The 16,522-nt window shown below is 54.5% G+C and overlaps 1 protein-coding gene across 1 annotated transcript; it reads left to right on the top strand.

Moving 5' to 3' along the window:
• Positions 1-5,066: 5,066 nt before the first annotated feature.
• CRYBB2 (crystallin beta B2) lies at positions 5,067-14,382 on the top strand. Its single transcript, XM_060612887.3, has 6 exons — positions 5,067-5,172; positions 6,799-6,878; positions 9,817-9,935; positions 11,152-11,284; positions 12,450-12,592; positions 14,125-14,382. Exons 2-6 carry the CDS (start codon positions 6,825-6,827, stop codon positions 14,291-14,293), a joined length of 618 nt encoding a protein of 205 aa, XP_060468870.1. The 5' UTR covers positions 5,067-5,172; positions 6,799-6,824; the 3' UTR covers positions 14,294-14,382.
• The last annotated feature ends 2,140 nt before the right edge of the window (positions 14,383-16,522 follow it).

Below are 16,522 nucleotides of genomic sequence, written 5' to 3'. Positions count from 1 at the left end.
CTACTGTGTTCTAGGCGTTGGGCCAGTCTGTGACTGGTCTCGGCTAACACCGAGAAGGCCCGTACGTAACCAGCTCCCGGGTGAAGGGGTCAGAGGAGGGCTCGCAAGGGGTCTAACTCAGTGCTGGCTCAGTGGGTCCCTCCCTCCCTCAGCCTGGGCTCGACCCCAGGGTCTGTAGCAGGGGCTGACTCTAGAGGTGGGGTGCCGCCAGACCCCAGTCCAAGGGGAACCCAGGAGGTCACTGACTTCCAAGTGACTGTCCAGTGCTTCGGTCCCCCACTAATTGTGCCAAGGAGGACTTGCTTTTCCACCAAGTACGCCAGGGCATCTTTCCTCTAAGGCATTCAATCCTCCTAAACGGCCCGGGAAGCTCAGAGAGGGAGAGCCGGCTGCCGGGGTCGCACAGCCAGGGAGGGACAGAGCCGAGATTTGACCTCAGGCTTGTCTAACTCCAAAAGGCTCAGACTCAAATCCTAGCTTGTGCAGGGACAGGACCCGAGAGGGACAGTGAAGTAAGAGTATCTCTCGGTGACAAGAGAGTGAGCCTGAGGGTCAAGAAATCACTTTATCTGTTTAATGGAGAGGTAGGTGTAGTCAAATAACTCAGTAATGGGGTTCATCCTAAGGACGCCAGGGCAAACAAGGAAATAAGGCAACCGGGCTGCGTGGTGAGAATCCGAGCTGCAAAAAGGGCTTCATGCGAAAAAGGGGAGCTGGGGGTGAGCGGGGCTTACGGAGGCAGGACTGGAACCCAAGAACTCTTGGGAGCTGTGCCGCAGGCTCTGTGGGCATTCTCCTAGGGCCCCAGCACTGGCGAGCCTCAGCGAACCCATCACCCCCCAACTCCCCACTCCCTGGGGTCACCTGCTCCTCTCTGCAGCCCTCAGTCTGGACGTCTTTCATCTGCCCCGGATGGTAGCAGGTGCCGTGCGTGTCCCCAGAGCCCTTAGAACTCACAATGTTGGGGCGCCGGGGTGGCTCAGTCGGTTAAACATCCGACTTAGGCTTGGGTCATGATCTCGCGGTTCGAGAGTTCGAGCCCCGCATTGGGCTCTGTGCTGATGGCTCGGAGCCTGGAGCCTGCTTCGGATTCTGTGTCTCCCTCTCTCTCTGTCCCTCCCCTATTCATGCTCTCTCTCTCTCTCTCTCTCTCTCTCTCTCTCAAAAACAAATAAAACACTAAAAAACATTAAAAAAAAAAAGAACTCACAATGTTGGTGTGCCCGGGGCAGCTGGGATTCTGGGGGAATTCACGCCAACTAGGTGTTATGACCTGTGCAATGACTCATCCAGGGGTCAACAGGAATCCGTGTACAGGTCCCCCAGGTCCCCGTCCTCAGGCGGGAACTTTGCCAAGCCGTCTTCCCCATTTTGTAAAGTCATGGGGCCCGTGGCAATATTGCCTGTGGATTGGGCATCATTGATCAATCACCTCTGGGCTAATCTGTGTGCGTGGCTGTATAATGTTCAAGATAATTCCTTGTAGGCTTGTGAACATGTCAAACGTACGTTCAGTCCAGTATTATCTTCCTACCCAAACTTGCCTTTTGAAATGTTTATGTATTTATTTTGTGAGACAGATAGAGAGCAAGTGAGGGAGGGGCAGGGAGACAGAGGGAGACAGAGAATCCCAAGCAGGCTCCCTGCTGTAATGCAGAGCCTGATGTGGGGCTCAACCTCACAAACCACAAGATCATGACCTGAGCCGAAATCAAGAGTCAGACACATAACCAACTGAGCCCCCCAGGCGCCCACCCCCACCGACTTGTCATTTGTAAGTAGCACAAACACTTCAGACTCCTTTTGTACATCATCTGGTATAGCTGTGTCCAAACCTTTCATGTTGAAATACATATTATTACACATTTCATTTATTATTCCTTTATAATATAGTTAGGGCATTTTATTAGGCACTTATTCAGAAAGCATGTATGTAAGTGGGTTACAGTTTCAGTTTTATTCCAAGAAAGCGAAGGGGCTGTCACAAAATGACTGTCATGGGAAGCAAGTGTTGGTTTTGCTAGAGTTGAGAGCCTTTCAACTTGATGATCTCGGAGGTTCTTCTTCTAGCTCAGGGTCCTAAGTGTCTAAGGGTTAAATTGTATTTGGGGACACCAAGGCATATCCTATTTGTAGCACGGTGAGGCATGTATCAGTCAGGCTACGCTGGGTAACAAACAGCCCCCAAGTCTTGGTGGTTTCACCATAATGGTTTATTCCTCATCCATGCCACATGTCTAATGCTTGTCTAATACAGGTCATTCACGGACCCTGCCTGACGGAGGCTCCACCCTCTTGCAACAATGTCATTTCAGGGCAGTGGAAGAGAAAGCGCTGGAAAGCCTGACAGCAGCACTAAAATGACCAGACACGTGAGACATCTCAGAATCCACTGGACAGAATGAATCACATTGGCTCCCACCTAATTTCAAGAAGACACCGTGGTGGCCTGCTCCCTGATACACCCCATCGGCTGCCTTCCCTTCCCTGCTGATACTCCCTGGGATGAGTCCTCAAACAAACTACCTACACTTGGACTCTTGTCTTAGGGTCTGTTTCTGGTAAAGCCCAAACGAAGACACCTTCACCCTTCTCTTTATCTCTTACTCGTTAATGAGTTCGACTGGCCAACAAATATCTTCTGAGCGCCTACTATGTGCTGGGTCTAGGCAGGCACTGGGGACATATGGACATGACTGAACCCAGCTCTGATTGGGCTCATTGTCCAGGACAGCAGATGGCTCAGAACACACCCAAAGGCAAGTGCGCTGAGATGTCCCCTCTAGAGTTGTCAGAGAGAGCACAGCCCTGCTTGATTTCCGATTTCTGGCCTCCAGAACTCTGAGATGATACACTTCTGGGGGATGGGCTTTTTGGACACGATTTTTAGTGTGGTAAAATATACATAACATAAAACTTACTGTTTTAATCACTTTGAGTGTGCAGTTCACAGTGTTGTGCAACCATCACCCTCCTTTTCCAGAACTTCTTCATCTTTCCAAACTGAAACTCTGTGCCCGTTGCACACTAACTCCCCATCTCCCCGTCCCCCTGCCCCTGGCCCCGCTGTTCCACTTTCTGTCTCTATAAAGTTCGCTACCCCAGGAGTCTCAAGTAAGTGGAATCATGTGGTATTTGTCATTTTGTGATTTATGTCACTTAGCATCATGTCCCTACGGTTCATCCATGCTGTAGCACGGGTCAGAATTTCCTTTTTTTTTTTTTTTTAAGCGTATTTTTTTATTTTGAGAGGTGGGAGAGGGAGGGGCAGAGAGAGAGGGAGAGAGAGAATTTCAAGCAGGTTCTGTGCTCCCAGCATAGAGCCGGACCCGGGGCTCAGACTCACGAACTGCGAGATCATGACCTGAGCCGAAACCAAGAGGTAGGCACTAAACCGACTGAGCCACTCGGGTGCCCCAGAATCTTCTTCCTTTATGAGGCTGATTTATATTCCATTTTATGGATGTTTTGTTTATCTATTCATCGATCGATGAACATTTGCGTTATTTCCCCCTTTGGGCAACTGTGAATAAAGCTGCTATAAACACGGGTGTGCAAGTGTCTGTTCAAGGCCCTGCTTACAATCCTTTGGACTAAGTATCCATAAGTGGAATTGCTGAGTAGAAATGTAGAAATTTTACTGGTAATTTTTTTTTAGCTTTTATTTTATTTATTTATAAGAGAGAGAGAGAGAGAGCAGGGGAGGGGCAGAGAGAGGGAGAGACAGAATCCCAAGCAGGCTCTGAGCTGTCAGCACGGAGCCCGATGTGGGGCTCAGTCCCTCAAACCCTGAGATCATGACCTGAGCCGAAATCAAGAGTCGATGTTTAACGGACCGAGCCACCCAGGCGCCCCTTTACTGGTAAGTTTCTGAGGACCCGCCATACTGTTTCCATAGAGGCTGTGCTATTTTACACCCCAGATTCCTGTCGTCTTAAGCTGCCTTAGCAAAGCTCCTAGGCCCGTGTCAGGCCGTGGACTGGGTGGGAACCACGCAGACAATGGCTCTGCCCTCATGATGCCTACCTTCTGATTGGAAAGATGGCAAATAAACGAGTCGTGCAATCGTCGGGCGGTGAGAAGTGCAACAGACAGAAACAGCATGGTCGAGTGTGAGTGTGTGTGTGTGTGTGTGTGCGTGCACGTGTGTGTTGGGGCCGTGGAAGGTAGGGGACGGCAAGTCTTGCTCCAGCCTGGTTTCCGAGCCCCAGTGCTGTTTCCGGTCTCCTGCCTGATCTGGGATTCGGTCGAGACGCAGGCTGGCTGCAAGGGAGCCATGCACACTGGAGGCATGTGAATAAAGGCCAGGTGCCCGGGGGCAGTGGTGGAGGCCACAGCAGGGATCTGAGCGGTTTCTCCAAACCTCTGGGGCCTAGGGTCCTAAGAGCACCCGCTGAAGAACAGCAGGTGTTGGGACAGCGCAGGGTATTCAGGGTGAAGTTCACTCTCCCCGGCCTGCAGGATCAGGCCCCCTGCCCCCCTGGAGCTATCTCAACCGGCCTCCGAGTCTTTTAATGGCACGCCAGCTCCTGCACATGGCCCCTTTCTGTTTGGAACTCCCTTCCCCGTCTGGTTTCCCAGGCTAACTTACCCTCGTCCCCGAGGACTCTGTCTCTTCCGGGAGCTCTCCTGGATGGTCCAGACCGGGGTCGGTCCCCTCCCTGACGCTAGTCACCTCGCCCGAAACGGAGCTTGGCACTATGTGCCAGATAAATATTTGTTGAATGAATGAGTGGATGGATGGGTGGACGGACGGATGCTGGACCCTGGCAAATCGCCGTCCCCCTTCCCTTGTTTTCTTCCCAGGGCCACTGAGATTTGCCTCTGTCTGCCTTCCCCCAGGGCTTGACTGACCACACCGGTGAACCCGGCGTGCCCCCGGTCCTGGCAGCCGGACGGCTGATGCATGCAAAGTGGACATCCCCTTGCCCAGCCGCCTGACCACCCTGGCGCGGCCGAATCCAAAAGCTAATGACATTATTGTGCAGAGACACAATGTCTGTGGGCATTTGCTGACCCGGGCTTTGGTGTGGGCTTAACCCAGCATTCTCGTCCTGCTTTCTGTGGGGACGCAGCGATCACCCGTCTCGGCACCGGCACTCCTGGGGAAGGTATAAATGCCACCTCCCGCCGGCTAGACTTCACGGGAGCTCTCGGAGGCTGGCGTCACTGGTAAGAATGCCTCTCTCGCTTGCCTTGCCTTTTTCTCTCATCCTTATCCCCTGTTGGAAAGTGTGGGAGACCTGGGTTCCAATCCAGGTGCCACCCCCTTTCTGACAAGGGGACCTTGGGCAAAGACTTCACTGCTGTAAGCCTCAGCCTTCTCTTCTGTTAAATGGGGAGAGGGGTCGTCAAACCTCCTTTGTCAGAGGTGACACAGGCGCGTGGTCCGGCACGGTGCCTGGCACACAGGCTCCTCTATTAATGTCAACCAGTCTATCAGCGTCCTTGCATTGCTAGTGACTGGGGGGGAGAATCCGAGGGTTTGTTAGTGCAAGGAATCAAACCAGCAAAGGCCCAGCATCGTTTCGAAGGCGGTGAGACAGTGCTCCCCAAATCCGCAGACATTCCCGGGCACCTGCTACGTGTCCAGTCTTGGGGAGCGCTTAGTGGCCAGGAAGCAGCTGGGGATCTCTGAGAGCTTCCAGCGACAGGTGATTCCAAAGCCACTAAAGCTTGGTGGAAATGACCCTCATGATGCCATAACTGCTGCCATTTACAGAACACCGGCTGTATCCCGGACCCGCTGCCCAGGGGTCAAGTCGTCACAACCTGTTCACAGATATTGTCGGGCGCCATGACTGTCCCCACTTTGCAGAACAGGAAATTGAGGCCCACATTGGCAACACCCGAGTTGACCTGATTGAGCTTAACCTTTAGTGCGAGGTGGTCAACGACTGGGGACTGCATGGCGGGGCCTCTGGCCGTGTGACAGGTGCACAGGGCTGGTTACTTAGGAGAACAGAGCGGGCTTGGCCCCCAAGCTGCTTATTTGCAGTTCTTCTCTGTAGGGGACATCCTGGCCTGGGCTCGAGTGTGGAAGGGACTTCTGGAAGGCTGGGCGTCTTCTCTGGAGAAGGATTTCAGGTGTCTCCTGTTCACTGGAAACACGCAGGCTGGGGTCACTGCTCCTCCTGCGGGAAAGGGGAAGAAGAGTGCCAACTTCCCAGCCGTTCTGGAAAACGTTTTCTGACGTTCTCACCAGGGAAGAAATCTTCCCTGCTGCTGCCTATCACAGTGCCTGAGTTTCTACCATTATGCTCACTTCTTCGCCTTCTCGTAGCATGAGTCCATCACAGATATGGGCGCTCATGGGGAGTGGGGGAAGGTCAGCAGCAGAGGAGCATTCTGGGTAGTGGGTGCCCGGGGAGAGAGGGTCTTGAGGATGAAGTCGGGGTGAGGGCCTGGGGTTACAGGAGACTGTGAGTGGGGTTTGTGGCCCGCACTTTGCTTTTGATCGGGAACTTTCTGCACAATATGGATGGGGCTGCATTCTGCGTGGCTCCCTGTGTCCAGAGCTGAATGACGGGGACCCACCTGGGACCCTGCTTGAAGCCCCAGTTTATCACCACTTTCTTAGCAGACCTCGATTTCCCCTCCGGAGCAGTCCTGGGCACCAAGAAATGAAGCTAAGGATGGGAAGTCAGACAGCCATTTGTGGACCCTGCTGCTCTGGGACATCCTGAGACAGGGATACCAGAAGTCTCGAGGGCCGGAGTGGAGGGGCCCCGAGGCACCCAGGGGAGAAAGCAGAGGGCCCAGAGAGGTCCTCACTGCCGCTTCCCACGTATCTTCCAGGTCTTTCCTGCACAGGACCACCCACCATGGCCTCAGACCACCAGACCCAAGCGGGCAAGCCACAGCCCCTCAACCCCAAGGTGGGTACGATGCGGGGGAGGGTGGGGGGCACGCAGAACTCCTCCTCCAGACTCAGTTTCCCTTCTGTAGAGTCCAAGTGGGTGTCTTCCTTCCTGAAGCTCCCGCTCTCTGCCCCTGCCCCTCTCTGGGCTCCAGTCTCCCCCACTTGCACAAGGGGGCAGTGATTCCGCCCCCCTCCGCCCCCGCCCCGGCCCCTGCACCAGCCCACGACCGGCCAGGATTCCTGACACCAGCTTCCAGCTCTGGAGACTTACGTTTCTCTGCCTCACCCCATACCCCGTACCCCATTGCCCACAGGGGCTCCCCAGAGCTGGGGCGGACCCACAGTCCCGTGCGAGAGGGGGCTTGTGAACCGAAGGTGAGGTGGGATTCCTGACCTGCTGTGTGACTCGGGCCAGTCACTTGACCTCTCTGAGCCTCAGTTCCCACCTTTGTAAATTGGGGAGAATCGGAATCACGGTGTAAGGTGGGTGTGAAGAGGCAAAGGACACCAGCTCTGCCTGGCCTGCGGTGTCCAGCTAAGAGCAGCTATCACTGCCTGCTTTGCCCCCTCATCCTTCTCGCCCTCCTAGGGTCCAGTGAGGGGGGACTCATCATACCCAGTCTGCACCCAAACCTCTACCAGCCACCATTCCCCTGACTGCCTCGGCCGGGCTCCCTCCCATGGTCCCCTGCTTCAGGGACCCTGGGCAAGGGGTCCACCCGGGCACTGCCCTTTTGTCTGACATGTGGCCTCTCCGGCCAGGGAAGCTTGAGTTCAGAGAGTCGGGATGAATGAGGAAAGGAGGTGTTAGCTGAGGCGGTCAGGGGGGCCTCTCTGAGGAGGCGACACGGGAGGGGAGGCCCGGGTCACTGGCCACGTGAGTCGGGGTGGGGGTCAGGGGGAACATTCCAGGCAGAGGACACAGCGAGCGCAAAGGCCCAGAGGTGAGACCGAGCTGCATGAGTCTGAGGAGGAGCACGAAGGCCTGTGCAAGGTGTTTAGAGCTGCGCTGGCCCACAGGCGTAGAAATCGAGCCCCCATGCCATTTAGCATTTCCTGTAGCCACAGTAAGAAGGTACAAAGGAGCCAAAGAAATTAGTTTGCGTATTCTATTTTATTAAACGCAATAGGCCCTAACGTATAATCAATAGAAAAATTATGAGAAAGCCCTTTGGCACTCTTTCTTGACTATCCTAAACCTTCAAAATCTGATGTGTCACCTTCTGTGACAGTGCGTCTTCATTGGGACGGCCTGAGTGCGTCCCTCAGACTTAGGTGGCCAATGAATGGCTGCAGCACTAGCCTGCACTTATTTATTTATTTATTTATTTATAATGTTTATTTTTGAGCGAGAGAGTGTGTGAGCAGGGGAGGGGCAGGAAGAGAGAGAGACAGAGACAGAGAGACAGAGACAGAGACAGGATTCCCGACGCAGGGCTCGAACTCATGATCCGCGAGATCATGACGTGAGCCGAAGTCGAACGTTTCACTGACTGAGCCACCCCGGCGCCCCCGGACAGCGCGCATTTAAAGGATTAGATATCGCGTAAAATGTCAGCATCCGTGTGTGGATACATAGCAAGAACGGTCACGGTGACAATACTGAGCTTCCGGGCCATCTGGGGACGTTCAATTACACGGAGAGGCTGACCTCCCTGGTCCTCCTCCTTGTCTCCCAGGCCAGGGTGATGATACGTTGGCTCCTAATGTCCCTGCTCCTGCTTCTTCTCGGTAACCCTGTAGAGTGCTCAGCCTCTCCCATTTTACAGACGGGCCAGCTGAGGCGCGAAGCAACCCAGTTGCTTGCTGAGGTTACCCAGCTGGAGACGCAACAGGGGTGACATCAGAGCCCGTGTCTCCTGACCCTTCCGTGGTCGAGTCAGTGACCATAAAGGCCGAACTGAGCCCATGGAATTTGTCTCTGAGCCCCGCCGGGCCTCCCTGCCCTGCCTTTATCTAGCTAATCCCTGGCCTGGGAGAGAGGGACGTGTTTACACAGCCAGTGCTGACCATGTAGATTGTGCAGCTGCCCTTCCCAGGAGCCCGCTGCCCTGAGCCCGCCTCTCCACCCAGGGCGGGGTGGGGGGTGCTCCCTGGGGACGTGTGGCTGCAAACACGCTCTGAAATTGTGCAAGGTGGCGGCTGCGAGGCCGTGGCAGGGTGGGGTGGGGGGCGCCTTCATCTTGCAGAGATTGTGCCTCCCTCATGGGGAGCCTGCTGGCCCCCTGCCCCGGGCTGATGAGAGCCCCCTTAAGGAGGGAAGGCCCCCTAAGAAGTGTCCCGGGGGAGGAGACCTGCAGAGCCCGTGGGGGCTTAAAGAAAAGGCACAGGTATGCGGGGTCTTAGGGGCCAAACGGGGTCACGTGTGTTGGTGGTGCCGGCCCGGCTGTAGCAGGAGCAGGAGACAGCCCTACCTCTCCTGGGAGCTCGTTAGGGATGCAGAATCTGGGGCCTCACCCCCAAGACATGCTGCCCGGAAACCGCATTTTGTCAAGGTCCCGGGTGCCTTGTGTGCACGTTGGCTCGCAAAGCGCCGCCCTTAACGGAAACGGCACCAGACAAACTTGGACTCCAGTTTCCACTCTGCCACTTGCCTGCCTGGGATCCGCAGGTTGTCCCTTCGTTCTCAGGGTTCTGCCTCCCCCCACACAGAGCAGATACTGCGTGCTCACCGTTGTGCTTCTCTGAGCCCTTCCAGCAACCCCGAGAGGTAGGCGTTGTCACTTCCCATTTTACAGATGGGGCAGCCGAGGCTCAGCGAGGTGAAATACGGGCTCAGGAAGGTCTCACAGCTGGCAGGTGCCAGGACTGTCTGGCTTTCGCGTTGGGTCTGTGACTCCCGAAAGTGGAGCCCGTCAGGATCCCTCGAGGCTCCCTGAGCCCCCTCCCCACCCCCAAAGCCCTGCTTCCGTCCTCCGCATCGTGACCGGTCCCACCCTCTCCTCCTGTCACAGATCATCATCTTTGAGCAAGAGAACTTCCAGGGCCACTCGCACGAGCTCAGCGGGCCCTGCCCCAACCTGAAGGAGACTGGCGTGGAGAAGGCAGGCTCCGTCCTGGTGCAGGCTGGACCGTACGTACCTGGGTGGGGTGCGGGAGGGGGGCTCCCCCGGTGGGAGCTGCCAGGGTGAGGCATGTGGAGCTGGGGGGACCTGCCCTCCCCCACTGTGCTCTTAGACCCTGAAATTTGGGGCAGCCTATGGAGAGAGTTTGTGCTTTGGGGTCACAGAGAACTGGATTCAAATCCCAGCTCGATCACTTTTAGGCTGTGTGACCTTGGACCAAGAACTTCCCTCTCTGAGCCTTGGCTTCCTCCTCCGTAGGATAAGAGGAACCACGCTGAGGGGGAAGGAAAAGAACTCATAGGCAAATCCTGACACGGAGGCCAGGCACCTCCTCGAGGTGGGGAGATAAACACAGTCTCTCTCATGGGCACAGCTGCCCGTCTGTGGCTCCCAGAGCATCTGCACTCTCCTGGGCGGTTTAAAGCTAGACGTCCCAGCTCTGCTTTCACCGTGCCCTTCCCAAATTCTGGCCACGCTGGATGTCAGCAGATTCACCGGCACACTTGGGGGCCGGCAGCCTTGGGTCCCTGACCCCGGAGAGGAGGGCTGGTAGGATCTGATTCTGCCCTGCTCAGGTCATAGAGCTAAACACAGCCTGCAGGGGACTCTCTCTGTGGGTGTTGACCACTCCTTCTCTGCAAAAGCCTCAGGAATCGGGGGTGGCCACTGGTGACCCAAGAGGTCAGTGATTCTGGAGGGGTTGGGGGTCCTACGTGACCCACATCCCAACTCAGGGTTCTCAGGGGATTCTGCAGAGTTCAACAAATGCTACTCAAGTCAGGATCTGCGAGAAGAATGGCCCTGCCCGGTCGCCCTTATCCAACACGCTCTGGGCGTCTGTGCGCCCCAGGAGCGCGTCTTCCTGGACGAGGGAGGTTTTGACCATTTAAGCACTGCATCTGATTCTCAGTTGCCCCCCCCCCCCGCCCTTATTTTTTTTCACATTTGGATGGAAGAATTTCTCAAACAGACTTTACACTCCCCTGCTGTCTTTTTCAAAATCTAACTTTTGGTACTTTTATTAATGACCGTTGACTGTTCAAAATTAAGTTCTGGATCACTGAGGTGACTCTGCTCTTGGACTGGCGGTGTCTGCATTTTGATGGGTGAGCTGAGCAACTGTGAGCCACCCCCCCGCCCCAGGGGGCTCGAGAGACTAAGCCAGGGTCCTGCCCGAGGAAGCCTGGGGTGGCTCGACCTCCCCTCTCTCTGTCTCCACTGCAGCTGGGTGGGCTACGAACAAGCCAACTGCAAGGGTGAGCAGTTTGTGTTCGAGAAGGGCGAGTACCCCCGCTGGGACTCATGGACCAGCAGTCGGAGGACGGACTCCCTCAGCTCCCTGAGGCCCATCAAAGTGGTGAGCCTCCTGTCACTTCCTGCTTCTTCTCTTTGCTGCTTGTGGCCAGGGCTTTAGGGACCAGGAGGGAGCCTTCGCCTCCAGCATCATGACCCTTCTAATGCACAGGGTGCGCTTCCTGGCTGTGTGACCTGCTAGAAGCCGTTCGCCTCCCTGGGCCTCAGTTTTCCCATCTGTAAAATGGGGATATTTGGCTCTGCGGCCCTGAGATTCCCACATGCCCAGCCTGAGAGTTGCCACATTGCACAACCCCAGGGGGCTCCATTCACAAGACCTCAAAATGCTCCGGCGGGGGTGCCGCTCACATTCTATTCTGTACAGACGGTGCTTTCCGGGGTTGGGAACGCATCACAGGGCAATTGCGCAATAAACAGTAGCCATCATAAACATGAAAAGAAATCCTGGGATTGGTGTGGAGGAAAAGGTAGTTCAGCTCCTGTTTGTAACTCGTGCTGGTGGGGCCTTCTGGTGCATCTCTGAACCTGATTCTTTACAAGAATGTGAGCTCTTAGGGAGGACAGCGGGCCCAGCAATGCTCAGTTACACTCCCAAGCCTCCCCAGCACAGTCTAGTTCCCCCCAGAGCTTGATGGAAGGTAGGAGAACATTGCATCCCATGGACCCGGGTTCCTACCTTGGCTCTGGTGCTCCCAGCTGTGTGACCTTGGGCAAGCTGCTTTACCTCTCTGAGCCCCGGGTTTTCTCATCTGCCAGAGAGCATAAGAGTATTTAAAGGATTAAAGGGGATGACTAAGGAAAATGTCACAGGAACAGGAAGATGGGAAGAGATGTGGCGACGAAGGAAAGCCAAAACATCTCAAGTGCCTTTTCGGGGCACCACCAGCCTGTGTCCCTGTATGTGTCGATTGTGGCTGCCTTTTTTTTTTTTTTTAAGCAGGCTGAGGCTATGGGGGGGGAACATGACCTATCAGAATTGAATGTGCCTTAAAGTGTCGACTCCAGAGTGTCGCGTGCAAATAGCCTGTGGGACCTCAACAAACGGCCGCTGTTTACCTGCAGTTACAATTGCACTCGGGTGGCAGGGGTACTGGGCAGAGGGCTGTAGATGGAGTGTGCTAATCCCAACACCGCAGCACGCGGATGGGGCCGGAAGGCCCTCCCTCGCTCCCCCTCCCGCGCTCACTCTCCCTACTCCCTGTCAACAGGACAGCCAAGAGCACAAGATCATCCTCTATGAAAACCCCAACTTCACGGGGAAGAAGATGGAAATCATAGACGATGATGTGCCCAGCTTCCACGCCCACGGCTACCAGGAGAAGGTGTCGTCGGTGCGCGTGCAGAGTGGCACGTAAGTGCAGACCCAGCCTTGCTCACCCCGCCCGGGAGCCCAGACCCCGGGGTCCTGAGTCTCGCTCTGCCCCGAACCCTGCTGATCTTGCACACTTGCGACCTCAGTCTTCCTGCTGGAAAATGGGCGTGGAGATCGCGAGCTTGCGTGTGGCTTTCAGCCCTTGCCGTCCCCTCCAGATCTGCCTCTTGGGCAATACCCTACCTGGGGGCGGAGAGAAAGCTTGGCCTTAACCTCAGTCCCCAGGAGCAGGACCGTAAATGGTGGTGGGGGTATAGGAAAGGTGGGGATGAGTTGCGTGGTCTTAACAGGGCTACAGGGGGAGAAAGCCCAGCCCGTGCCGGCAAAGTTAAACCCTCTGGGGGTTCACAGAGGGGCTACAGGCAGTGGGGTGCTGCAGGTGGTTGGCTCCAGCTTGCAAGAGCCGACTCTGAAGGTTTCAGAATATCTGTGAGCTGGTTGCTGAATCATCGGTGGCTCGAAACCAGCCGGGGTGGGGGTATTGACACCACAGACATTGGAAAGTGAGACACGCCAAGACCTTTTTCTACCCCGCCCCCCCTCAAGAGAGCTGGTTTGACCCAACACCGACTGGCTTTTCTGGGGTTCGTCAACCTCCGAAAATGGTGTGCACGGCTCTGTGTTCATAGTCCTCGTCGTTTGTGTGTTTACTCGTTACTCAAGTGCTAGAGTCCTGCCACGTGCCAGGCGTCGCGTTAAGGGCTGCGTGTGTCAGAGCAGCTTCAAGAGACCTGGCCTTTTCTTTGTGTAGCTAACAGTCTAGTTGGGGTCAACGGTTCACAATTTAAGAATCCACACAGATCTGGGCTCCTTCCTTGAGGAAGGGACGTTGAGCTCAGATCCCAAGAAAGAGTAGGAAGTGCGGTGTGAAGAGAGGAAGGACATTCCAGATAGAGAAGAGCATGTGCAAAGGCCCTGGGGTTGGAGGAGCCTGGTGAGTTGGAGGGACTCTCCAAAGGTTAAAGTGATGGGTGCGCAGAGATATAGTGCACAAGACCACGAGGGAGAGCCGCAGGTATACGCAAGGGTTGGCCTGGCAGGTCCTCGTAGGCCAGGGCTTTGTGACATTTTGTGTGTGTGGGGGGCGGGGGGGGAGAAACTGTAACTTTCATTAGGTGCTCAAAAGAGTGGAGGATCCCCCCTAAACGGTGCTGACTTCAAATGATGAAGGGATAATGGAGGGGCCCTGGGACCTAGCCTCCTCTCTCGTTTGGCCTTGCAGCCAGGCATGGGGTTGGGATGAGGGTGGACAGAGGCAGTTAAGAGACCTGCGTTCTTGTAGGCTTAAGTGGGCTTGAGGTCACCTTTCCCTAGTAGCAGGCCTTCAGCCAAAAGTTGCTTTAGGAGATAGTGATCTCCCCACCAAGAGAAGGAAGCAAGCAGAGGCCGGAAGGGTGGCGTTCGTGCTCGACAATCAGGAAGTGTGAAATGAACGGGAAACCCACCCTTCCTCACGGCCTAAGGCTGCTCTCCTTCTCTCTCTCTTCGTCTGCTTCCCCTCCGCCCCGCAGGTGGGTCGGCTACCAGTACCCCGGCTACCGCGGGCTGCAGTACCTGCTGGAGAAGGGAGACTACAAGGACAGCGGTGACTTTGGGGCTCCCCACCCCCAGGTGCAGTCCGTGCGCCGCATCCGCGACATGCAGTGGCACCAACGGGGCGCCTTCCACCCCTCCAACTAGTGCCCCCCTGTTCCTCCTTCCCAGGGGCTAGGTCTGCTGCCCAGAATCCCCCCGCACCCCCTGGCGAGTGAATAAAGTGTGACTTGCAATTTGTGCGTTGCATTGCCTTTCGTCTCCAGCGGGAGCTGGGTGCTGCGGGCGGGCGGGCGTGCCTGTGTGCGTGAGAGAGAGAGCGAGCGAGAGACCCCGAGACCGAGAGAACCAGAAAATGTCTGGGCTGCGGCACGACAGCAGAGCCTTCGCCGAGACTCACAACTCTGCAGCTACTTCGCTGTGTGGTCTTGGGCGTGTTGTCCAAACCCTCTGAACCTCTGCTTCTTCGCCTGTTTCGCCACCACCTTTGCCGCGTGAGCGGCTGGCTCGGCTGACCTCCTGGCTCCCTCCTGCGTGGCTGCTGAGTTCCCTCAAGGTCGGGGTGCAGGTGAAGGAGGCTCCAGGCCTTAAAGGTGCATCCACTGCTGGCCATCCCCCCATTAGCGTGTTATCCCCCTTGAGCCTGGCCCTTTTCTTCCATCCGAGGGACCCACAACCCAGCAATCCCTCCCGGTCCTGGAGAGAGGTCGTAATTACCTATTTGTGCGTATGTGTGCTCATGTGTCCCTCTGTTCGCTATTTGGATGGTTCAGTCTGGATTCTAACGGCTGTTCTGGAGCCCCAGCCAGTGACGGGGGCTCAGACACATCACTCTACCTCTCAGCCCCTCCATGTGTCTACCTGGAAAGAATGGGGGAAGAAACAGGGCCTCTCTCACTGGGTCCCGTGAGGATGAAATGAGCTAACCCAGGCCCTCTCTGTAGAAACGGGGATCATTTGCTGGCTGCCTGCAGTGCAAATGTCTGTTCCCAGGGCACAGATTCTCTTCACTTTGTATTTGGTCTCTTTTGTTTTAGTGTTTATATTTTTGAGAGAGAGAGAGACAGACAGAGCACGAGCAGGGGAGGGGCAGAGAGAGGGAGACACAGAATCTGAAACAGGCTCCAGGCTCTGACTGTGAGCACAGAGCCCGACACGGGGCTCGAACTCACAGACCGCGAGATCATGACCTGAGCCAAAGTCGGAAACTTAACCTACTGAGCCCCAGGCGCCCCTATTTGGTCTCTTTCGACGTAAGTGGTTTTAAATTTTGATGTAGCACAACATCTGTCTGTTCCTTTACGGTTTGTACCTTCTACGTTTTCTTTAAGAAATTCTTTCTCACCCCAGGTCACAAATATATTTCCCAAGATATTTTTTTTCCCTAAAAGTGTTCAAGTTGTGCTTTTCACATGGAAGTTCTCAATCCTTCCGGAGCCGATTTTTGTGTATGGCGTGTGGTAGGGATCTCATTTCTTTCTGGATCTCCCTTTTGTCCTGGAATCATTTTTGTTAAGAAGTCCATTTCCCCCCACGGTGGAGCAAATACTACCTTGTCACATATTTGATTGGCATGTGTGTATGGAGTCTATTGATGGGACCTCCCCTGTCTTTCTTTCTTTCTTTCTTTCTTTCTTTCTTTCTTTCTTTTCTTCCTTTTCCTTGTTTTCTTTCTTTCTTTCTCTCTCTCTCTCCCTTCCTTCCTTCCTTTTCCTTCTTTTCTTTCTTTCTCTCTCTTTCTTCCTTCCTTTCTTTCTTTCCCTTCTTTTCTTTCTTCCTTTTCCTTCTTTTCTTTCTTTCTTTCTTTCTTTCTTTCTTTCTTTCTTTCTCTTTCTTTCTTCCTTCCTTCCTTCCTTCCTTTTCCTTGTTTTCTTTCTTTCTCTTTCTTCCTTCTTCCTTTCTTTCCCTTCTTTTCTTTCTTTCTTTCCTTCTTTCTCCCTTTCTTTCTTTTCCTTGTTTTCTTTCTTTCTTTCCTTCTTTCTTTTCCTTGTTTTCTTTCTTTCCTTCTTTCTTTCCCTTGTTTTCTTTCCTTCTTTCTTTTCCTTGTTTTCTTTCTTTCTTTCTTTCTTTCTTTTTCTTTCTTCCTTCCTTTTCCTTTTCTTTCTTTTCCTTGTTTTCTTTCTTTCTTTCTTTTTCTTTCATTCTTCCTTCCTTTTCCTTTTCTTTCTTTCTTTTCCTTGTTTTCTCTTTCTTTCTTTCTTTGAGAAGGTGTGGAGGGAGGGAGGGAGGGAGGGAGGGAGAGAGACAGACAGAGAGAGAGGAGAGAGAGAATCTCAAGCAGGTTCTGTGCTGACTCAGGGCTTGATCCCAAGAACAATGAGATCATGACCTGAGCCCAAATCAAGAGTTGGACACTCAACCAACTGAACCACCCAA

This window comes from Panthera onca, chromosome D3 (genome assembly GCF_046562875.1).
Source record: "Panthera onca isolate mPanOnc1 chromosome D3, mPanOnc1 haplotype 2, whole genome shotgun sequence".
Taxonomy (NCBI): domain Eukaryota; kingdom Metazoa; phylum Chordata; class Mammalia; order Carnivora; family Felidae; genus Panthera; species Panthera onca.
This window is presented reverse-complemented; position numbering and strand designations above follow the sequence as displayed.

Bases quoted from the DNA above. Each gene is read 5' to 3' on its own strand.
- CRYBB2 (XM_060612887.3), top strand. From the start codon at position 6,825: ATGGCCTCAGACCACCAGACCCAAGCGGGCAAGCCACAGCCCCTCAAC. The intron at 6,879-9,816 runs GTGGGTACGATG...CTCCTGTCACAG, and splicing joins CACAGCCCCTCAACCCCAAG to ATCATCATCTTTGAGCAAGA. The intron at 9,936-11,151 runs GTACGTACCTGG...TCTCCACTGCAG, and splicing joins GTCCTGGTGCAGGCTGGACC to CTGGGTGGGCTACGAACAAG.